This window comes from Cnephaeus nilssonii (assembly GCF_951640355.1).
Source record: "Cnephaeus nilssonii genome assembly, chromosome: 15".
NCBI lineage: Eukaryota > Metazoa > Chordata > Mammalia > Chiroptera > Vespertilionidae > Cnephaeus > Cnephaeus nilssonii.
This window is the reverse complement of record NC_137086.1, coordinates 42,699,725-42,724,459: the sequence shown is the minus strand read 5'-3', so window position 1 is coordinate 42,724,459 and position 24,735 is coordinate 42,699,725. Positions and strand designations below refer to the sequence as shown.

At 36.8% G+C, this 24,735-nt stretch overlaps 1 protein-coding gene across 1 annotated transcript in view; it reads right to left on the bottom strand.

Annotated features, from left to right (window-relative positions):
- Nucleotides 1–24,735, bottom strand: part of ZNF638 (zinc finger protein 638) — a 119,192-nt gene that overhangs the window by 66,004 nt on the left and 28,453 nt on the right. Inside the window, exon 2 of the mRNA XM_079792783.1 lies at nucleotides 3,072–4,587. Coding sequence (XP_079648909.1) covers nucleotides 3,072–4,587 — 1,516 coding nt within the window. The remainder of the gene's footprint in view (nucleotides 1–3,071; nucleotides 4,588–24,735) is intronic.

Here is a 24,735-nt window from a genome sequence, read left to right as displayed (position 1 = left end):
AGACACACTGGCAGTAGTGGATTGGGCATGATTTATTTGGACTATCAAGTGTTTTATATGAATAAGTTGCCAACATTTAAAAACCCAGAGGTTTTACCCCCAAATCTAGATTCCCAGCTTTTCTTAAATAAATAAATAAGTAAATAAATAAGGACATAATATTGGACATGTATTCTATATAGCAATTATCAGCTGATGTTGATAGCGGCCCTATTTAAAGCATATTCTCTCCAGTTCTACACACACATATACATATGCCCCACTCTCTTTTTATTTTTTAATAGATCCACTCACTTGCTGACATTACTTGCTTAAAGCTCAGTAAATATATCTATGCCACCCATTTTGAGACTTCTAGTAACAGTATGAAGATTAAAAGACAGTCCCAAAGCAGTACTGCCTCTCCAAAGAGTGATAATTATCTAACGAAGCAGGACATGCTACAAGGACTATAGAGTTGAGAGGGCCCAGAATAAAACTGAAAATATCTACCGGTTCAGAGCTCACTCACTATCCTCCAGCTACCTCAAAAATCTTTTGTCAGTAAGTCCTTTCTCAACTGAATTATTTCAGTCAAAAAGACAGCTTTTAAACCAAACACAGCCTTCGGAACCATGGATAGTAAAACAAACAAACAAACATACCTTCTAAACAAACAAACATATCTTCTAAACCCAGGACAGCTCCTCCTCCAACATCTAAATCCCAATTTAGAAATAGAAATACATTTCATGTTATATAGTTGCCTTTTTCAGGCTACATTTTTAAAGACTCCAGAGGTGGGGAGCATCTTGCCAGATGTTACTTAGCAAGAAAATATTTGCTATTGGTAATTAATATTTATTTGCCACATATTCGTAATGTCATATATATGCACTCATACAAGGCAATAAAATATATCACAGAAACAAGAGAAGTAGTTTGTATAAGTCCATGTTTGTTCACAAATTCCTATCACTTAGTCATCTAGTAGTGAAACATTCATTGATTAGATCTATTATGCTGTTTTGACTGTTAAAAGGTGTTTTGTCTTAAATGGCAATCAATCTCAGTGAACTCCAGTGATCACCAAATGATTTCTTTTCCACTCTAATTTTTATTTTTATTATATTAACCCAGTCTTTCACTAGGGAAGCCTCAAATTAGTGCCCTGCTCTATCTATTCTCATTCCCATTCACACTGCACATGTCAAACAGATTTATCTCCCTAAAATATACTTTTTACATATCAAGAACCTTAATTAGCTTCCTAATGCCTCTCACCTTAAGTCTAAACTTCTTAGGCTAGCTTTTCAAGTCCCTTTGTACTTTTATTTGTTGCTCTCATTTGAAATGTAATAATGTAATTCCTCCTCCCCCAGGTACACTGAAGCCTATTCATCATTCAGGACCCATCTTCAACCTATTCCACGAAGTCCTCCCTCCCAGATCATTAAAGTGCGGAAAGATTTAGTGCAGCTAGTCACCATCACTCAATTAGTCTTATTTAACTAAACTATACAAGTTTCTTGATGTTAAAGAATACTTCTTTTTAGTTACAGTGCTAAATACATAATAGGAAATTAGATAATGCTGGCCTGAATTGATATAAGCCTGAAATCAAGATAAAAATATAAAGTACCTCTCCCTTAAGCAAATCCAAACAAGATAAAAACAATCACCAAATCATTTGTTGTCCTGTATTATTTTTTAATTCCTGAGGTAAGTAATTAGGAGGCAGTGAGATTCTATAAACTGTACCTTTTCTAGTCTACAGAATAAAAATGAAAACTTTTAAGTTCTTTAAGGTATTTTCATTGGATTCATCATGACTAACTGAAAGTTCAAAATAAATGGAATACAGAAAGCCTAACACTCAATTCAGTACTTAGGCCAGGAGTACTTACAGATTATAACTAAGTGTTATAAATTATTCTGAGATTTTTCAAGACTTTGCTATCCTCTTTGGCAGGATCAGGCAACTATTATCTTATTAGAACTCAGCAAATCTGGCTAAAATGAGGTAGAATGCTGCTTTCCTTTGTTGGAGTTAACCTTATGACAAAAGCATCAGCTCTAGGTATCAGATTCTTGTTGGCTGAAACCTGATGAGTGGATAATAGACAATAAAAGGGCAGCATTGGAAGGAGAAAAAACAACAAGAGAATTAATACCTATAGATTTTTAAGCCTATTCAAAGTATACAATGCTATGGCCTTGAATCAAGGCTTATTACCATGAGAAGTACATTTCTTCTTGGCCATTTATGATATAAATTTACAAATCACATCAGTAAATGGAAGAAACAGTGGTTTCCAAATATATGTAAGTAAATAAAACATACTTGGAAATTCCTACTCAAATCTACCAATGATTTCTAACAGTATATTCTACATTACTCCTCAGCACCTCTATAAAACGCTTCCTTCTAACTGTACTAACCATGAAGATAACTAAGGCTTCTTTATTTTAAAAATATTTTTCTCTAAATTTTTATCATTTTACACTCTATTTGTTGAACCCACAATTGGTCTCCAAATAACTCGTTGACTCAGTTTTTGCTATGATTAAGTTATTTTAGGAAGCTCCTTCTCATGAAAACACTAAAAATCCTAGTCCAGATAGAGTCAGAAAATGATTAAATTGACATTAACTGTCTTTAGCCCAAGACACGTAAATACATGCAAGGCTACAACATACTGTCTCTTCAAAGTGTATAGTACAAATGTTTTATTCCAACTTTTTATTTTTATACTAACAGATTCTCTATTTAAAGTGACTCATGTGACATTGTCTTATAAGAATACAGTTTATGTTATATAAATTTTATGCTGCATAATTTCTGGGATAACTAATCAGAAGTTCGAAATAAATGGACGAACCATGTGGTGTGCCCAGTCACAGGAATACAGAAAGCCTAACACTCAACTCAGTACTTAGGCCAGGATTATTTAGATTACAACTAAGTGTTGATATTGCAATCAAAATTAACTTCTGCCATTTCCTAATGCCTAGTTAACACCAACGTACTTGAGAATAGCGGAAACTTGGGCGCTGTGTATCATTATACAGTGATGTTTAAAAACACTCACCTTCAAATGACTACATTCTACGTTACAGAGAGAACAGAAATGTGGAAATATTCTTGGAGATGCTGCATAATAGTCATTCATCATAGAAGGAGTTGGGAGTCTCTTCATCTTTTGGACATCAGCATGGGAAAACTTGGGGAGCCAGGACGCTTTCACAATCCCAAAGGGAGACCGAATGGGGATGTCAGCCTCCGGCTGATAATTCTTTTTATTTCCTCCAGGTCTGTGGACATTAGATGAATTAATCACAGGCTCACGTGGGATCCGCTCTTGCTGGTTTACAGCTGAAATTAATTCCGATGAAAAAGGTTGCTGGTTCATAGATGGAGGAATCAGAGACCGACTCATGGCCTGGTTAACTGTTTGGCTAATGGACTGGCTGACACATTTTACAGGTTCAAGGACTGGCTGTCTTCCTGAAATGTGTAAGCCTGGCATCTTAGTTCCACTCTCAACTGGGAAAAAGGACTGATTACTGGAGGACTCACTGGGGAAGTCCATCTGTCGAAACACATCTTCAACAGGAAACATAGAATTACAAATCACATTTGGTGCAGGAACAGATGCAGAAATGCTCTGCTGTGACCGAAAATCATTCTTGACCTCATCAGTTGGAATTTCAGGATCATAAATACGTACTTCAAGTGGATCTTCTGTATAGCCATATTTGCTTGCATGGCCATAATCAATCACATTACTTGAAACTGCCTCACTACCAAGTGTTTCTTTATTTCTGCTCTGAGAAGGTAAGTTAGGTAATCGGCGCCCCATTTTTCGCATTCTTATATCCCTCAGAATTAATGGCATATTTTCAGGAGTTAGCTGTTCATCAGGATAGCGACTGAGTTCTTCTAAATCTTCATTAGATAATCCAAAACTTGCTAAGATACTTGAGGCACTCTCTTTTGTATAACGGCTCTGCACTTTAGGACTCTGCTCTGTAACCTGTGTTATAGGACTCTGTTTCACTCCCACTGATGCAGGTATCTGAGACTCATCATCCCACCGGCTACCATGAGGTTTCTCTTTCTTTTGTTGTGCTTCATGAAAATCCAATTTTTCTTTGGTCAATCTTGGATCAGTTCGGTGCTGAGTTACCTGAACATTCATTCTCTGTGGTCCCATGTTCTGATAAGATTCATGGCCAGCAAATCTGGGTGGAATTCCACGGGCTCTCCCTGCTGGGTAAAATCTTGGAAGACCCATAGCTCCAGGCCTCATAAATGGTCCTGGAGGCCTCATCCCAGGAGGGTTAGGTGCTCGTGGCCTCGGAAGCGGAAAGTTTCCTCGAGGATTAAACCTGGGTCTCGACATGGCTATTTTCGAGAAAGCCTGATTTAATAAAGTATAAGGTGGTGTTGAACTATGTGAGGCAACGGCATTCAGCTGCTGAAGCGCCAATTGAGTCTTAATCTGAGCAAAGTGCAAAGGAGATGGGCCCAACAGAAGTGGGTTTGCAATGCCCAGGTTCAAGGAATTCACAAGTGGTGCGAAATTTTCCAAGAATAACACAAAGCTGAAAGTTAAAACACAAATATTAGATCATTTTAACTCAAACTACTTCATGAAGTGGGTCTACAGCCAGTGTAAAACATTTTGAAACAAAGCCATGAAAGGATTCTGCATTACATACACGTTGAGATTAAGTGCTTACGAGGATTTTAAACTTTCCCAAAAACTTTCTCTTCTTTTCTTCCCGAATGTAGAACACAAACCCAAACAAACCTCAAGCCAGAGGTTCATGCATACTGTTACAATGGGTGCTGTCCTAGGTGCTGAGATAATTACAACTCCTAATTAATCTTGAAAAATAGGATTATTTCATGCTTTAATACGAGGGAAAAAAGATGAAAGCATTAAAATACTTAGAAATGCACACACACTTAATATTTATGTTATCAGATGTACAAACAATGAAAACAGGAACTGTAAACCTAAAATTTTACAAGACCCATTTCTCTAAGACACAGCTTCCTTGGAACCACATCTAATTAAATTCCATATAGCCATTAGACTATGCTTAAGGTTCTGCTGTTAAACAATTGTTTCTTTTAAGATACAAACTTGTCACCAATAAATTGACTACAGAGTCTGACAAAATAGTGTGCAATAAAATGTATTTGATTATAACATACAGACAAATATGCAAACCAATCATCTTTCTCTTGGATTCCCTCCAGGATGAGTGTTAAAGACAAATATAGGGTGGGCAAGGTTTGAATACATGAAACAGTTTATTCTTGTATTATTATTAGTATTATTACATTATTTATGTGTATTACATCTATAAGCCTACTTTTGCCTACTCCTGTATATGTGGACAATGATTAACTATAATGTTATAGAGTAATGTACATGTACTTTACACAGACTGATTCATTTCTCACAACAACCCCCTGAGATATGCACACTTTTATGAGGAGGATACTAAGGCACAGAGAAGTTAACACATTGTGGACCAGTAGTTTCATTGCTAGCTTTACCCAGTGGCCAGATAAGTTTCTATTGAACAAGTACAAAAAACATTTTACATAAATGTTAAAGGAACGCTTTAAAATTAAATACCCATTGCATTTTGAAGTAATTTATTACATGTTCTTACAAGCTAATATCTTTTTAAAGTATACTTTGTAAAACACCATGTAATATGAAGCAAGAATTCTCGTGATCTGTCTGCAATGTGTTAAGTAACATACATAGATAAGTGGCCAGGCCAAGATTTGCATTCCAAGTATTTTGGCCCCATAATCCATGCTCTTAACTACGAATAGATGTGAGCAAGAATATCTTGCAGTTCCCAGGCATTGTATTAGTTAAAACTGGTTGCTGCCCAATCCTTCGGATGCAGCATGAGGCACTCCAACCCACTTCTCAGAGAAATCGCACTTTAGCTATCATTCAGGACCAAGGTCAGTAGTCAAAGGACTTGCTGGCTCTTTTAGTTAAAAAAACAAAAACAAAAACACAGACCATGCCTATTTCTATCAAGTCCCCCTACTTTGATACCCAATAGAAATGCAAGGTGGGAAACATACATAATGTTAATGAAATGGAGATAATAAAATAGATTTTATCTGATAACACTCTTCCTTCCAACCATCTCGCAGGCTGTCACTACATTTAATTTTTATAAAAGGACATTCTTGCCACATCACCCTCTATTAAAAAATCCAAGAGAATCTCATTCCCTTTATGTCTTAGTTTTATGTGGAAAGTATAATCAACCTAGTCAATTTCTACCCTCCTAATTTTACAAACACTTATTCCAACTAGGCCATTGCTTCTATTTCTGTCTTCTTACCTCCATCTCTTCCAATCAAAACACATGAAGGAAACAACTTTACCTTGACCTGATTTATTTGATTTTACTCATTCTTCAAGGTCAGTCTCCATTAAACCATCCTTGACCACCAAGGCTCAGAGTGAGTCTTCCAACAAACTTTATTGCTTATACCATGTTGGGACTCGTATCTTTTACTATCGTTTTTGTGTTCATATCAATGCAGTCTTTTTCAACAACCTAGTCTCAATTGAAGGCATGGTCATTGTTGTCTTATCTCCCAAGGATGTAACTCTATTCCTACTTTAAATACCCTTAAATATTTGTTAAGCTATTTGAATTATCATATCCAAAGTCCTCATACTTGACACAGACTATTTTCAAAGTATAATAAACACAAAAATACAATAAGTATTATGCAGGCTTCTAATGGTGCAAGCAGCAGACACTAGTTACTAAACAATGATATCCAAATTTTCTGTAAATAATGTTCATTTATCACAAATTCCAGGTCTTTTTAAATAACCATAAATCATATGAAACTGTACCTACCTTCTACAAAATAAAAATACTTCCAAGAACAATTCTGTATTGACCTAGTCCTTAAAAATAATCACTTATGCAAGCAGTTTGTCATTTACTCTTTCTGCACTATTTTCCTGAATTGGTGAAGATTCCTTTCACGAATGCAGAAGCACAAACTTTTCCAAATACCGTTTCTCCCCATAATAAACCAAAAAGGAACAGATATCAATCAGTCATCTAATTACCACATAGAATTATGAACATGTATCATTAGAAACACCCACATTTTAAGTTCCTTAACAATAAAAAACCTATCCATGCACGTTAATATTCCCAGCACCGTCTTAACACTGATGTAAATATACATTAATAGACTGCAAGAGAGCAGCCCTTCATATGGTGTATTCTGCAGAAACCAGTGTCCTGTAAAATTGTAGGTCTTCTACAAAGGAGTTTCCTGGTCAAGAGAGTGTCAAATGCATTCATGTGCAGCCCTTCTCAGAGGGGCACAATAACTATTGCATATTAAAGGCTCTGAGGTGCTCTGTTGTTTACCAAAACCTTTTTTTTTTTTCATTTTGCACTTCTCAATCTTGAGTTTTCCTACATGCATATACCCAGGAGTGATATTTGGAATATTTAGTAATTAGTAAAGCACAAGCAATGAATAATCAACAGCAATTTGAGCCCCTCCTTCATCCACTGCCCTTCAGTTTTTAGTTGCTGTGCATAAGATGATGGTAGGGCGGTCCTCAGGAAGGAAGTACTAAAGTGGGGAAAGTAGAAGTCCACCTTTGGGATAATAGCTAATTACAAATCATGGCAAAATTATTTCAATATTTTAACAACTGGCATATCTGTACCAGTGTGTAGTCTCTGAAATCAGTCCTGAAAAGACACGTCTTTCACACAACAGTCTAAAATATATACAAGTGAAGAATTAAAAGGCCTTTTCCTAACTAAAGAATTTCAACTATCAATAAGCAGAGGTTTGGCTTGTTTGCTTTTAGGAGCCTTAAAAAGATCACACCGGACTCCCCATATTGTTAGTCCATTGTGAAATCTAACATAATGAGGACAAAATTAACAGTCCTAGCTCCCCAAAGAGACCTCTTCCATCTCTCGGTAAGACAAATTAGAGGCCTGGTCAGCCATAGCTATTTCTTAAGCATTCTGATACCAGGACCTGCTAGCTAAAGATATGAAAATTTCTCTCTTGGCATGAATATTGTGGAAAATCCATCATTATACCGCAAATGTCACATTCAACAGGTATCCTCCACCAACCTCCTCTCTGGAATAAGTTTCTTTAATCCTCCTGTACTTTAAGCCAACACTTCTCCTAATCTTTATCCCAAGACTCCTTCCAAATTTCAGACTTTTTTTATTTCCTTTAAGTTTGTATTTAGTAACATTTTCAGACAGTAATCCACTAATACAGAATCATCAAACACCTTCTTACGCTACACCAGTGGTCGGCAAACTCATTAGTCAACAGAGCCAAATATCAACAGTACAACGACTGAAATTTCTTTTGAGAGCCAAAAACCGACTTCTGCGCATGAGCCGCGAAGCATCAATCGCACTGTACGTGCGCGCCCGCACGTGGTATTTTTGTGGAAGAGCCACACTCAAGGGGCCAAAGAGCCGCGTGTGGCTCACAAGTCGCGGTTTGCCGACCACTGCGCTACACCATATAATTTCTAATCCTGGCAGAAGAGTTTTCAACAATGTTGTTCATCAAAACATTACTAATGAGAAATTATATAGCTATCTGCATTTCTATTCTCACTACAATGATTTAAATTTTAAATCAAAGCATGAAACACAATGTTGGGCAATAGCAAGAACTGACAAATACTTTTTGAAACTCTAATAAAAAGTCAGCCTACAATCTATATTTCAAATAACACTATCTTCAATGGGTTAAAAAAAACAAAAAACCTAAGTAATCTTCTAATTTCTTTGTGAACAGAATTTAAGTATATTCATATTTCACTTGCATTACTCTTTAAAGTGTAAAGCACATTTTTAATCATTTAGGTAAGTTACCGTTTAACCTTCTTACAGCTATCATTCACATTCACTCCAAATGCTTAAACTAAAAAGATGTTTATATTTATATTTCAACCTTTCTATTTATAAGGCATTATAAACTTCATTTTGCAATTATATAATTCTGAAGCCTTATTTCTTCAAATCGAATTTAAGGCAAGCCCCACACTATCAGCTTCCTTTTGTCACATCTTTTCTCCCCTTTCTCATGTTTAACCTTTAGACCTATCAATGATGCCCCAGCATAAAACTACTTAATGCAAATACTAACACCTGATAGAAACAGAGGAATTTATGACATTCTCAATTGATCCATGGGAATAAAATTCCAAAAATCAAGTATCAGATCATTAAGGATATCTTTTAAAAATACTAAAAAACTTAAGAGGAAACTATTCTCTTAAGAATAAATATATCAGAGTCATTTCAAATCCAACTGTTACTCATACAATTTGAAAAATTGTTTTAGGTGAGGAAGTAGGTTAGTAAACCAGAACAGATCTCTTCCTTCATAGAACTAACACTTAAGTTTTAAAGATGGAGCTAATATCTCATAAGAGTTAAAGAAACCAAAATGATAAAATATAGTTAGAAATCTCCTAGAATTTTCCCTTTTCACACTTTTGTAATTAAGAGGGTTAGCAGAAACTGGAAGTTGGATGAATAAACTAAAGTTTATCCAATATTATGCATGTGTAAAAAAAAAAAGAATGCTACTATTCATTCCTGTTAAGATAGACCTTAAAGATAAGAACTAGTGGATGAAAAAACTCGTTATTTATATTAGCATATGAACAAGAAATAAAATAAAATGCTGTTTAAAGATGAAATGCCCATACAATGGTAGTATATATGTAAATATGTAAACAGTATTAGTTCACATCACCTATGTCTAAAGTCAAGTTGGTGTGAGTAATGTAATAGAGTTCTAGGTATTCCAAACCTGCTATTAGAAGTAAAGAAACCAAAGGCATTTTTGCCAACAATGGCATTTACTAATTTGATAGTAAGTTTAAACATTGTTAATATCACAGAATTTATACAAACAAGGTAACAAATGATAGTTATATACTCAGAACACATGCTTGATACAGTAAATATCATTTTCATTATCCAGAACTATTAAAGAATATGCCATTTTCTGGATAACTAATAGCTAAAAAAATTAATCCTTTACATTTCAATTTAAATTTTTAAAACAAATACTTCCTAACCATGTGCTACAATAAGGAATTTTGAATTTTTCTTATTCTTCCAGCCATGCAATATACAGAAATACTGCCTTAGGGAGAAATACTGCTTAATTTTATTTTTTTTTAATTAACTGAGGCTCTAAATGAAAAATATTTTTAAGACACAGAGCACAGGCCACAATATTGAAAGGTTTTTAAAGCTAGGCTTGGGAAGCACACGGAAAAAAGGATGTGTCTGAGTAGGGAATAGGAGTAGGTGGTGGGTAAGGAAGTTTGATGAAGCAGTACTAGCAAACATATTTGCTGTGCAAGCTGAATGAGTTTCATAAGGATTTATTACCTTTCCTCTCTACGTTTTAACATATTTGAATATTTGCAAAATAAAAAGTTGAAGTGCTAAATATTAAGTATTACATTAAGAGAAAACAAAACAGGAGTATAAAACCAACACAACTTCATACTTCTCAATCTAACATTATCACACCAGTCTAACAAAAGCCAAAATTAGTCATAACTTGTTATGACTAATGTATAAATAACAAATGCAGACTTCAGTAAAAAAATCTCATTTTAGTTAATAATTCCCTACACCAGTCCTTCCCACCTAACTTACTGACTTACCCATTACTAAACAGTTTCATATGCTACTCTTTTTGTTTCATTATACCTTTTTGGTGAACAAAACTAATTTGTGAAACAAAGAAAGTAAAATTAAGCAAAACAAGCAAATGGTTCTTCATAAGAAATCTCTGATTAAAAATTAGGTTATGCCAGACCCAAGAAAATAAACCCTCTCTGTCTTTTGAGAATATTGATGTAACTTAAAAAAAATGTGAGGCAACAGTAAGACAAAAAGTAAATTTGGCATTAACACCTGGAAAACAACTGAAATAAACACAACCATTCATTATTAAGCCTTTTTCATTTAACTCCAAAAGCTCTGGCCATAAAGAGGTTTATTTATCTAGGAACCAACTTATGAACTTGGAAAAATCTGGGTTGAGATCTGAGTTCTTCATTAACTCCTTTGAAAACAATTGCAGTTAAGTAGTATTAACCCTTTAAAATAAATTGTATTCCTGATGACATAAGAAACGTAAGCTTGTTACAGAAAACAATAAAAAGTAGTAAGAAATCCTTACCAATAAAACCATCACCTAGAGTGAACAAATATTTTGACATGTCTTCTAGTTCTGTGTACATGCATGGATGGTAAGGGAAGGAGGGCACACCAAACTTTATTGTATGAAATTAGAACTATACTATTTACCATTTTCTTTCTTTTTTTTTTTAAATATATTTTATTGATTTTTTACAGAGAGGAAGAGAGAGGGATAGAGAGTTAGAAACATCGATGAAGGAGAAACATCGATCAGCTGCCTCTTGCACACCCCCCACTGGGGATGTGCCCTCAACCAAGGTACATGCCCTTGACCGGAATCGAACCCAGGACCCTTGAGTCCGCAGGCCGACGCTCCATCCACTGAGCCAAACCGGTTTCAGCTATTTACCATTTTCAATCAACATTTTGTTTTCCTGTATTTAATATTTTTCAGGCCCTAGCCAGGTAGCTCAGTTGGTTAGAGCATCATCCCGATTCACCAAGGTTGAGGGTTTGATCTCCAGTCAGGGCACATACAAGAAGCAACCAATGAATGCATAAATAAGTGGAACAACAAATTGATGTTTTTCTTTCCTCCCTCCCACTTCTGCTCTTTCTCTAAAATGAAATAAAAATTAATAAAAAATTTCAAAAACAGGACATTTAATAGCCACAACACATTGTGAACTCCTGAAATTTGTTTTATTATTTGACAAGTTAAAAATTCTTTTTTATGTTCTTTTAGGACCTAAAACATATCACACTAAAACAAGAAATATTCAGTAAAATGCCAATCATAAAAATTCTTTCAGAAATACCTAGTAGAAACCGAGTTCTTGAGACAGACATGAAAAAATAGTTTGATGGACTAAAAAGATATCACCATTAGGTCCCATGAGGTATTTCTGAGTTATACAATCAAGAACCGCCTGTTATTTTGATGCACTATTTCTATTTCAGAAGAAAAAGAATCCTTAATTTTCTTTAGATATTGGTAAAAAAAAATCTAAAATCTATAAATCCAAGTGTCGTCAAAAATTAATCAGCTAGATCATAATGGCTCCATTGAAATAAAGAGATTTATAGCAAATCCCACACTTGAACTTTATAGCATGTCATGGTTTAAAAAGCACTTTAATATTCATTATCTCATTTGAGCCTCACAACAACCCTGTAAGCAAGGGCATCCCAGTTTACAAATTAAGTAAGGCTTTGGAACCAAGTGGTAAGATTATAACTAGAACCTTACTCTCAGTGTTCTTTCCATGCTGTGTTCTAGCTATTTTAAATTTAAATTTATAGCTTTGTTTTTCTAATTATAAAAAACATATGTTCATGACCACCATCCCCCAAAAGAAAAATAATCCTCATGACATACAGAAAAAGGACAAAAAGATTTGTATAATCTTACCACAAACGGAAAACTATCATTAACATCACTTTTCTAGGTATATACCCACATACCTCAATCAGTACTGCTTTGTTAGAGCAACTGTTTACCTCAGAATAGATAAACCCATGTTTGTACCTAAGAATGCAGGTATTACACTAGTTAATAATACAAGAGTAGATATCTTCTATGCTTTCCTCAGTTTAACTGGCACTCAATCTGCTAATTTCTTCTAGTATATGGATAGATCCACTTAGCTAACTCTTTTCTACCATGTTTTGTAACGTGATCTCAGTTTTGGGGTAGCTAGGAGAAAGGGGAGAACTACAAAGTGTACATCAATCACAAAGGGTATGCAAATTATAATTCTGAAGGTGCCATTAAGTGTGGATAGAGTATCATGCTGTATATTAAAATGCCAAAAGTGTGGTGCCTCAAGGAAATTGTCTAAGATACAATAAGCAGACAATTAGAAACATTTGGTAACATGAAGAGCATTACAAACTTCACTACCTGGAAAGATTGATAAATACGATTTCAGATTAGAAAGGAAATGGAATATTGCTAACGACAGGAACAAATTACCACGAGAACTATGCATTAACAACCCCATAGCAATGATTTAATAGTTAATTAACATTTCCAGGAAGACAACTTTTTGATAAACAAGTACAATCAGATATATACATTTTTTTAGGATCATCTTAACTGCATACATAATTGTATTCATAGTAAATAATGCCCAGAGATGTGCACTGGTCCTGCTAACCTCAACAAATATAATACACTAGAGGCTCGGTGCATGAAATTCATGCATAGATAGGGTCCCTAGGCCTGGCCAGCAATCAGGGCCAGTCGGGGCCTTCCTTCATTTTGTGCCATTCCGTGGTGGTCAGCGCACATCATAGTGAGCGGCTGAACTCCTGGTTGGCTGAACTCCTGAGAGGACAATTTGCATATTAGCCTTTTATTATATAGGATAAGTCCAAGAGAAACCACTTGATCCGATTTTGAATAAAGAAATCTTTCACCTTAGCCAGTTTGGCTCAGTGGATAAAGCATCAGCCTGTGGACCAAAGATCCTGGGTTCGATTCCCGTCAAGGGCATGTACCTCAGCTGCAGGCTTCTCCCTGGCCCAGGCCCTGGTCAGGGCTTGTAAGAAGGCAACCAATTGATGTTGTTTCTCTCTCATCGATATTTCTGTTTTTCCCTCTCTCTTCCACTCTCTCTAAAAATCAGTAGAAAAATATCCTGGGGTGAAGATTAAAAAAAAAAAGAAAAAGAAATCTTTCCTGGGATTTTTTTTAAAAATCAGGAATGGGAAAAATGATGGATGCTGATAAAACTCAAATGTTGTTGACAGCATATTTACTATTTTAGTGAGAAAGCACAAAAGTGAAACAAAATGTAGTCAATACAACAGAGGTAAGCAGGACCAAGAGATAAATACAGTACTGAAGACATCCAACTACCCAGTTCCAACGGTTCCTGAAGCCTAACTGCATGCTTGCCGTGCCTGCCATTTGGTTATTCACCTCTTTCATGAAATGCACAATCCAAAAAATGTTCCAATTTGCCTAAAGTAAGTTTCTAAAATCTTTAATTATGGATAAACTGCCAAATGTCTTAAACTCTTTACAAAGTACAAAAGAGCATATTTAGTATGTTATTTTTTGTATAAGAAATATTTGTTTATGGTTAAAAAAACACACACACGCATAGGTAGGATAACAGAAACAATAAAGCTGGTTACCTGTAGAAGTAACTGAAAGGCTTTTTAAAAAGGGGGATATTTCATGGAGTACATCTTATTTCATAGTTTTGACTTTTAAAGTATGTTAACAATCTACATTTTTAAAAAATTAAAACAAGAATGGGAAAGAGGGAAAATCTAAAATTAAAAGCATACTAATTCAATCATTTAACCCACTGAAGGGGAAAAAGAAAACTAATGTGCCTGGGCAGTGTGGCTCAGTTGTGGCTTCAGCATCATCCCATGCACCAAGAGGTAACCTGTTTGATTCCAGGTCATGGCACATGCCTAGGTTTGGGACTTGATCCCCAGTAAGGGGTGTGAAGGAGCCAACTGATATTTCTATCTCTTCCTCTCTAAAATCAATAAAAACATTTTTAAAAGACCTAATGCAAGTGTTATAAAACCTATATTTGATTTATATACCCTCAATTTAGGGGTAGCTAGGAGAAAGGGGAGAGCTACAAATTCTTACCTTTTTTAGTTTTTTGGGTGGGATTTGGATTTGTTTTGTTTTGTAGTGGTATAGGTAAAATAATTCTGAAATTACTTTAGATATAAGACTGAGTAAGTAAATGTGTTTGTTTTTTTAATTTATTTTATTGATATTTTACAGAGAGGAAGGGAGGATAGTTAGAAACATTGATGAGAGAGAAACATCGACCAGCTGCCTCCTGTACACCTCCCACTGGGGATGTGCCCGCAACCAAGGTACATGCCCTCGACCGGAATCGAACCTGGGACCTTTCAGTCCGCAAGCCAACACTCTATCCACTGAGCCAAACCGGTTAGGGTGGTAAATAAATGTTTTGATAGTGGTGAGAGCCATGGTTCTCACTGTGGAAAACAAAATATATAGATATAAAATAGGAGCAAGTAAGAAAGAACTGGATAGCAATAAATTATAAACCTTATAAACCACTGAGAAAACCAGGGGTTCTTAACTCCATACCAATAGAGCAATGTATTTGTAGAGAGACTACTTAGTTGGAGAATCATCACTTTTGTAACCATCATAATAAAGATTGGTTTAGGTAAGAATCATCTGTGCATGTTAAATCCACAGTGAAATTTTGATGAAGAGTAGAACATTTGCATAACCCTAAAATGGCTTTCCACAGGTCAGTTAATTCAAGAAGGCGGGGGTGGTGGGAGAAATCAAACACTTTGACCAAAATGAGAAATGTTCTATTAAAAAAAAAAGGTAGACTGTATTCTTCAAAAATGTCAATTTCACAGATAATGAAAGGTTATAAAAATGTTCCAAAGTAAAGAAGACTAAAGAGACAGGACAACTAAAGGCAATTATTTAATCTTAGACTGATCCTGTACTGGGGGTAGGGGATGGGAGGGGGGGGAGAACAAAAACAGAAACTGATATAAAGGACATTATTGGATCAATTAACAAAATCAGAATATGGTAAATTAAAGAGTTTTATTAATGTTAAATTTACGGAGATAGTAACTATACTAAGAAAATATTCTTAGAAAATAAACTAGAGTAGAGGAGCACAATGTAGGCTTCTCTCAAATAGTTTGGGGTGTGTGTGTGTGTGTGTGTGTAGGACGATAGAGGGAAGAAAAAGAGCGAAAAGCGACAGGAAATTCCTGTCAGCCAGGGCTTTACTTCATTCAAAAATAGTTCCAAAGTTTTAAATCCAACACTGACTATCTAACTTCTTAGTTACTGTACTTTCCGGCGTATAAGACGACTGGGCGTATTAAGATTTTCCTGGGTTAAAAAGTCGTTTTATACGCTGGAAAATACGGTATATTGGACTATATTGATGGGATTAGATATAATGGATTAGATATATTGGACTACTGTATTTTCCAGCGTATAAAACACTTTTTAAAAAATATATATATATTTTATTGATTTTCTACAGAGAGGAAGAGAGAGGGATAGAGAGCTAGAAACATCAATGAGAGAAACATCCATCAGCTGCCTCCTGCACACCCCGCACTGGGGCTGTGCCCACAACCAACGTACATGCCCTTGACCGGAATCGAACCTGGGACCCTTCAGTCTGCAGGCCGACACTCTATCCACTGAGCCAAACCGGTTTCGGCTTAAACGACTTTTTACCCCAGGAAAATCTTATACGCCCAATCGTCTTATACGCCGGAAAATACGTATATATGATATACTAGGTCAAAAAAAAGGGACTGGACTATAAGCAAATATGGCAGTAGGAAGAAAACCTCCAATATGGTAAAGAACATAAGCCTTAAGCAAATGTCTGGATTTGGCCCTTTTTTCCCTCCTGCATCATGCTCACTCCCTAACTATTGACTGTTAGTCAGCCCATTATGCAATACATAATAATCTGATCTTTGGGGAAATTTCCAATGATCTGAAGACACCCGCCCTGTAGGAGGGTGCCATTGAATGACTTCATGCAAAAGTGGTTAACTCCCATAAATAAAATTTAACACTAATGTAGCACAGTATTTTTAAAGAACATAGACCCTAGATTCAGTGTTTTAATTCTGTTGCTTGCTAAAAATGTCACCCCAAGCAAATTAGTTAACCCAAGCCTCAGTTTGATCGTGTGAAAAATGGGAATAAAAACAATACCCACTTAAGAATGTTAATGTAAAGAATAATTAAAACTATACCTCCTGATACCATAGGTGCTCAAAACATGTTAGACAATAAACAAAATGCTTTAGCAGGTAGGAATCTGTTCCTTTTATTAAGACTCAGATAATTTTTGAAATTTCCAATATGGTAGTAAAAACAAATACATTTATACACACACGTGTGTGGTATATGAGACACACTGGGAAATCTCAGTACTGATTGATTACCTAACATTAAGGAATTATTTTAGGTGTGTTAAGCATTTTTTTCTCTAAATATTTAGAAAAAACTTCTGAACTACAAATTTATGAATATGGGATCTGCTTTTAAAAAATAAGGTGGAGAGTAGAGACAAGATTGACCATTATTAGCTTGTAATTTTTAATGCTGGATGGTAGGTATACGGGTAGAGAATCATTGTATTATGCTTTAGTGTATATTTAGAATTTCCATAATAAAATGTTTTTTTAAAGTAAAAAAATTCAAAACAAAAGGAAGTTGGAAATATTTGCTCATTAGCAGGGAAATAGGGCAATTAAAGTTTAAGAAAATGAAGACTGCAGAAATGAGGCAGAAAAAAATATAAAAGCTTTAGCAACACTGGAACAATATACATATTTTGGTATTTAAGGGGTTCAAGATTTAAAAAATAACCCAAAATGTAGGTACCCCAAGGTCACCACTAAGAAAATATCAAAATATATGTACCTTAAAACTTTCTATGTTTCCCAAGTCTTTTCTTTCAAAACAAAACCTTAGAGATCAGTGAGGGAGTAACCCTAAAATGTCTTTCCACAGGTCAGTTAATTCAAGAAGGCGGGGGTGGGGGGAGAAATCAAACCTTCACTGATCTCTATAGCTGTGCTTTATTTCTAAAACCTCACCTTTTCCTTACTGTCTTCCTTTTCATTAATCTTTTTATCTTCCATGTATCTATTAACCTCCCATTTTAATTTTCAACCACAAATTCAGATCCCAGTAAATAAAACTGAAACAATGAGAGAGTCAGTCAAGCTGGATACAAAGAGGTGCTTTACCAGCATTCCACAAATATAACTACTTTCTGTTTTTGGAGGACCTCTAAACTACATTTCAACACTCAATAGCTCATTTTTACACAAAACAGCCCAAATTATGTTACCAGGCACCCATACTGGAAGCACTGTGTCTTAGTATGTACAGCATTTTATTAAGAATTTGGAAAGATTTATCTAAACCTTCAACAATATGCATTTAGTTATAGAAGGAGTAGAATTTGGACTCCAATAGTCTATCCTGTGTTCTTATCCTGCCTCTACAACTACCAGCTGAGTTCATTCACTCTAACTGTGAGCATCTAATACATACCGGACACTGGGACAGATACAAATGTGAACATAACAATCACATAAATAAATGGTTACAATGTTTTGATAAGTGCTCCAAAATTTTATCAATTTAACCTAAATTCCTTAAGCCCCTTCTTTTTAATTAAAAGTGAGTACCCACAGGTTGCAATTTTGTATCAAAAGACCCTAAAAATCTGTAATAAAAGTAACAGCTGACATTTATTCAACAGCTCCTATATGCCAGGAATAGGAGCTTTCCATACACTGTCTCAATCCTCACAACAATCCCAAGTAGGTAGTATTAATCACCATTTTACAGATAAGGAAACAGAAATTCAGAAAGACTAAAATAACTTACCCACAATCTCACACATATATTAAGAGGAAAAACAGGGATTCGAATCCAGATCTTCTGATTCCAAAGCCTATTATCTCTCCACTAAACTATTTCTCTCATTTTCTTTCACTACAGGAAAACAAAATTTCCAGAGATCACCTTCTTAAGAGCACAGAAGAGAAAAATCTTTAAGACAGCCATGAAATACAAAGTAATCACCCACCATAAGAAGTGTTTTTTTAAACCAAATTATGCAACATATACAGTCTCCATAATGAAAGATGACATGCAAGAGATTGAAAAACTATTAATAACCAATATTCAAAGTAATAGACATGTGACATAAATAACTAGTTAATACAAATGAGCATGAAATTTTGTGATTTCTTCCAACTGTTCTATCTTTACCCTTACGTGCTTGAACACAAACAACCAAGGAGGAAATGGCCCAGCTTACAGTACCATGTTGAGCCCATATAAGAATTTACAAGGGCATATTACAGGGTATGAATATACAAAATAAAGTGTAATGAAATGCGGTCCAATATTTTTAAATGCAACATAAGCTCACTAAGTGTCGAATAACTAAACATCAACAAAATTTAAAGCTATGTTGAAATAATGTAAATTATGCGTTTTTTTCTGTATAAACCTCATTAATCCTTTTTAAAAATCTTCCTCCAGTTTATCCATTTGAATGGCAAATTTGAACCAGTGTTAAAATAAATTAATACTTTACATCAAATAAAGAAAAAAACAACATTTTTTTTTTGTGTGTGTGCACAATTCCAAAGCCCGTTAGCAAAAGAATTTGAACCAATATAAATCGCCGGATCCTGGTAACACATTTTTCTTCACAACTCCTTCAGACTAAAACAGCATTTCCCCGAGAATTCTGCCCAACAGAACAGTAAAATTGAAGCTTAACAAAAATTAGCTATTGATGCCGCCTTCACTGTCTAATCCCGACTCAAGATTTTGTAGGGACATGTCTCCGTCGTTCGCATTTACCTCCCACAACAAAAGGTAAGTTTCAAACGTCCTCCAAGATCCATGCCTGTGGTTTACATCTGCCCCCCACCTTTAACAGAAGGGGGCCCACGGTAGGAGTCACGCACAAATACAACACGAAGGAGCCGTATTCGAGACTCCCCTGAGAGATGTGGGAATAAACACCGAAGCCATTGACGCGCCCTCCGGGTCCCGCACCGAGGTGACAATTTATTTGCTTTCAAACCCGCACCAGGCAGGCGTAAGAAACACCGACGGCCAAAGCCGCTGGATCCTCCCATTTCCCTTCCGCCCCGACTCCCGACTCCCGCAGCCCCAGCCCCAGCCCCGGCCCCGACCATGCTCTCCTCTCGCCGCGCTTCTTGCACAAGGTCGCGAGCCCAAAGGCTCGGCTCAAGCTCCACCGCCTCTCTGCAGGCCCCGGGGGAAGATCACTCCCTCCTCCGCGGGGCTCCGCACCGCTCGCTGCGGCTGTCAGGCCTGGCGCGCTCCCGGCAGGCCCGGCGCCGATGGGGAAGGGGCCGCCACGGCCTTGCCCAAGGGTTGCTTCTCGTTCCTCCGCCCAGTGCAACGGCGTCAGGCGGCTCTTCCCGAAGCGCGGTCCTAGCACGGGTGTCCGACCCGGCCCTCCGGGGCCGTGAGGTGAGCCGACGGGGTAGTAGGGCTGCCAAGCTTCCCTCCCCATCCCGGGGGTACCCCCCAGCCTCCTCCCGCCCCCGCCGTCTGCTCGCCGCCATTTTGTGCGCAGCCGCTGCGACACATACAATAGTCGGCCAGGATCTCCCAGGAAAGGCTCAGGGACCCCCACGCCAGGGGCTCCCGCCTTCCAACCCCCTAGTCCCCACAAGGCAGCGGTCCTACCTATGCCTACCCGACTAACAGCCGGATCCCATTTGCGCCCCACACAGTGTAGCTCTCAGCCTCCAGTCCCGACGCCGACGAAGCCGCCGCCTCCACAGCACTGCACGCATGCGCGCCTAAAGGGCCTCGGCGCTCCCTTCCCAGCTCCCGGCGCCTGCGTACAGCCCGCACCACGCTCGCCCCGAGGCACGAAAAAGGAGCTCGGTTCCAGAAGGGGTCGCTCTTGCATCTGCTCAGGCATCCTGCACTAGGAAAACTAAAGCACCAGTCAGTATCAATACCTAGGCCTGTTCTGTGGTACCCAAATCACGGGCATCTCTAACCTGTATTGTCTCACCTCTCCCATGGTCTTCCTGGATTATTGTTGCCTTCAACTACATTAAATTAGATTAATATTCACCTGGCACTTGATGTCATGCTTTACATGGTTAAGATTTTACCGGCCTTTATCCTTTCCCCTTGTACTTTGCTTTTGTTTGTTTGTTTGTTTGTTTTTGCATCCCTATAGCACATATCAGAGCCACTCAAAATGTCAGGAAATTAGAATTCAATTAAAACTTATTCAGTTAAGAGCTTAACACTCTCAAAGTCCTTTCATGTGTCATTTCACAATAAAAAATATGAGTGGTAGATATTTTCAACCTTTATTTTACTGACGGAAAACCTTGGGTTGAGAGAATTTGAGTAATTTCTCGAGCTCACTCTACTTACCACTTCAACATAAATTCAATCATCGGGGAAAATCTGGGGAAACTCACAAGCCCTGCCTTATGAATAGCAAACAAAATACCACCTACCCTGAGTCTCATGCCATCAGTTTTACCTAGCACCAAGCTGATGTATTTCTTTTATTCACATTAGAAAAGGCTGAAAGAAAAGTCTTTTATAAAATGTATTTTATCAGATTTTCCTTTCAAACTACAAATCCTGCCTAAGGTAACAGGCCAAAAACAACAAAGAAAAAACCAGCAAGCTCTCCCAAAACTCCAAATAACCAATGTTAAAATTTGTAAAAACTCAGTGGGTGTTTCCATCCATACATGTCTTCCTATTCATACAAATATACACAAACAGGCTATCTATAAATATTGGAAAATATTCTTCATTCTTTTTTCCAAAAATTTACATGCTAGGCTGTATTTGCTTTTCTGATCACTGGTGTTTCTCCACAACAACTATACATCCTCTCTTTTTAAAATTGTGGCAGTGCTCGCTTCGGCAGCACATATACTAAAAATTGGAACGATACAGAGAAGATTAGCATGGCCCCTGCGCAAGGATGACACGCAAATTCGTGAAGCATTCCAATTTCTTATTTAAAAAAAAAGAAAGAAGAAAGAAAAAAACAAAAACAAAAAATAAATAAATAAAATAAAATTGTGGCATAAGCCCGGCTGGCGCTGCTCAGTGGTTAAGTGTTGAGCAACCTATCAACCAAGAGGTCACAATTCGATTCCCAGTTAGGGTGTGTGCAGGACACAGCCAATCAATGATTCTCTCTCATCATTGATGTTTCTATCTCTCTCTCCCTCTCCCTTCCTCTCTGAAATCAATAAAAATATATTTTAAAAAATAAAACATAAAATAAATAAAAATTGTGGCATAATATGCATAGTATGGCTCCATCATCAATTATTCAACCTGTTATTGAACACTGAAGTTTTGAGTAGTTTTTATACTACAAACATTGCTATATACAAACAGCCTTGTGAATTGATATTTTTATTTCTAAAGTCTAGAATCCTAATAGTGAAACTGTTTGATTAAAAGACATATAATGTAGCTCTAGCCAGTTTGGCTCAGAAGATAGAGGGTCGGCCTGCAGACTGAAGGGTCCCAGGTTCAATTCTGGTCAAGGGCACATGTCTGGGTTGCAGGCCCGATCCCCAGTAAGGGGCATGCAGGAGGAAGCCAATCAATGATTCACATTATTGATGTTGCTATCTCTCTCCCTTCCTCTCTGAAATCAATAAAAATATATTTAACTAGAGGCCTGATAGTTTCCAAAGAGTTTATACTGTACAAATTCCACTAAACATATAGAAGAATGACCATTTTTCCACAACATCTCTTCTTTCTCTGAAATAAATATCATTGGAACTTGACTAGTTCTTTTTTTTCTTTTGGCCGGTTCTTTAAAGGTTTGGTAGAATTCAGCTCTGAAATATTTCCTCTGGTGCTTTTTCTAGGGCTGCTCTTGAACAACTTTCTCTAGATATTTTATGATATGTAATTTGATTAGAATTTCTCTTTGTCCTCCACAATCATTTTTGTAATATATATTCTCCTAAAAAAAGCATCCATGTCATCTAGATTTCCATTTCTCTAGAGTTGGGCAAAATAACCTCTTAAATTCCTTTCATTTCCTTTATGTTGCCCCCTAACAAGGATTTGTTTATTTCTATGGCATTTACCACCTTCTAACATGTCATATAATTTATTTCTTATGGTTTCTTATCTATTTCTCTCCAATAGAACATGCGCTCTCTGATGTCAGGGTATTTCTCTGTTTTCTTCACTGCTTTGTCTCCAATACCTAGAATGATACTTGGCACACAGTAAAAACTCAGTGTGTGTGTGTTTTTAAAAAAATATACATATATATATATATATAATCGATTTAAAGAGGAAGAGAGAGGGAGAGAATGATAAAAACATCAATGATGAGACAGAATTATTGATTAGCTTCCTCCTGTATGCCGTCCCCCACCCCCACTAGAGATTGAGCCTGCAATCTGGGCATATGCCCTAATCAGGAATCAAACCATGACCTCCCAGTTCATAGGCCGACACTCACCACTGAGACACACCAGCTGGGCAAAACTTAAGTGTGTGTTTGACGAATGAATGAATGACCCTGATGAGTATAAAATTGTGTGTGTGTGTGTGTGAATGAAACTGTTGAGCATCCTTTCAGATCTACTAACCATGTGCATTTCCTCCTTTATTTTTTAAATATGTTTTTATTGATTTCAGAGAGGAAGAGAGAGGGAGAGGAAGACAGAAAAATCAATGATGAGAGAAAATCATGGATTGGCTACCTCCTGCACGGCTACCCCCTACACTGGGGATTAAGCCCGCAACCCGGGCAAGTGCGCTGACCGGGAATCGAACTGTGACCTCCTGGTTCATAGGTCAATGCTCCGGGCCATTTCCTCCTTTAAAAAAACTTTTTATTTTATTTTATATATTTTATTGATTTTTTACAGAGAGGAAGGGAGAAGAATAGAGAGTTAGAAACATCAATGAGAGAGAAACATCGGTCAGCTGCCTCCTGCACACCCCGCACTGGGGATGTGCCCGCAACCAAGGTACATGCCCTTGACCGGAATCGAACCTGGGACCTTTCAGTCCACAGGCCGATGCTCTATCCACTGAGCCAAACCGGTTTCAGCTAAAAAAAACTTTTTAATATTCAATATTTTGTCTAAGTGTCTTCTGCTACTATAAAATTTAAAAGTAATCAATCTTTTTCTTTCTGACTTCTTAGTGTTCTTTTTACCTAAGAAGTCATACCCAGAAGCATATACACCAAGAAATTATACAAAAATTATCCTAAGCTTTTTAAATTTTTGTTTGCAACTTCACAATTTTCTTTTAATACTTAGATGTTTAATTAATCTAAAATTTATCATTTTTGTGATATGAAGTAGGGACCTAACTTTGTTTTCTTCCAAATGTATTAAATTAATCATTAATTTTCAGATACTAAGTAAACCACTCTTCTCTCCACTTTCATTGAAGTGTCTCTTCCCTTTAAAAAACAAGCAATAGCAACAATAACAAATTATTAAATCCCACATGGGAAATGAATTTATAGTCATTCTAGCCTGTCTTGCTAATCTATTTCTCCACCCATGGGTCATTTCCATTTGTTTATTCATTAACTGATCCAATAAATATTACTCAGGGCCTACTCTGTGCCAAGAACTCTTCTGGGCACCAAAACAATTAGTGGCAAACCAGATGACAACACTAACTCCTGCCCTTATGGCGTGTACAGCCTCGATGGAAAGACAGCTCCGAGGTGAAAGCCAGTTTGGCATACTTAGGAACAGCAAGAAGGCCAGAGGCTACAACAGCATGAGTAAGAGGGAACATAGAGAATGAAGTGATAGCAACCAGGAATGCTTACAGGCTGTATTAGTCCGCTCAGGCTGCCACAACAGAAGCTGGGTGCCTTAAACAACAGGAATGTATTCTCTCACAGCTCTGAGGACTGGAAGTCCAAGATCAAGGTG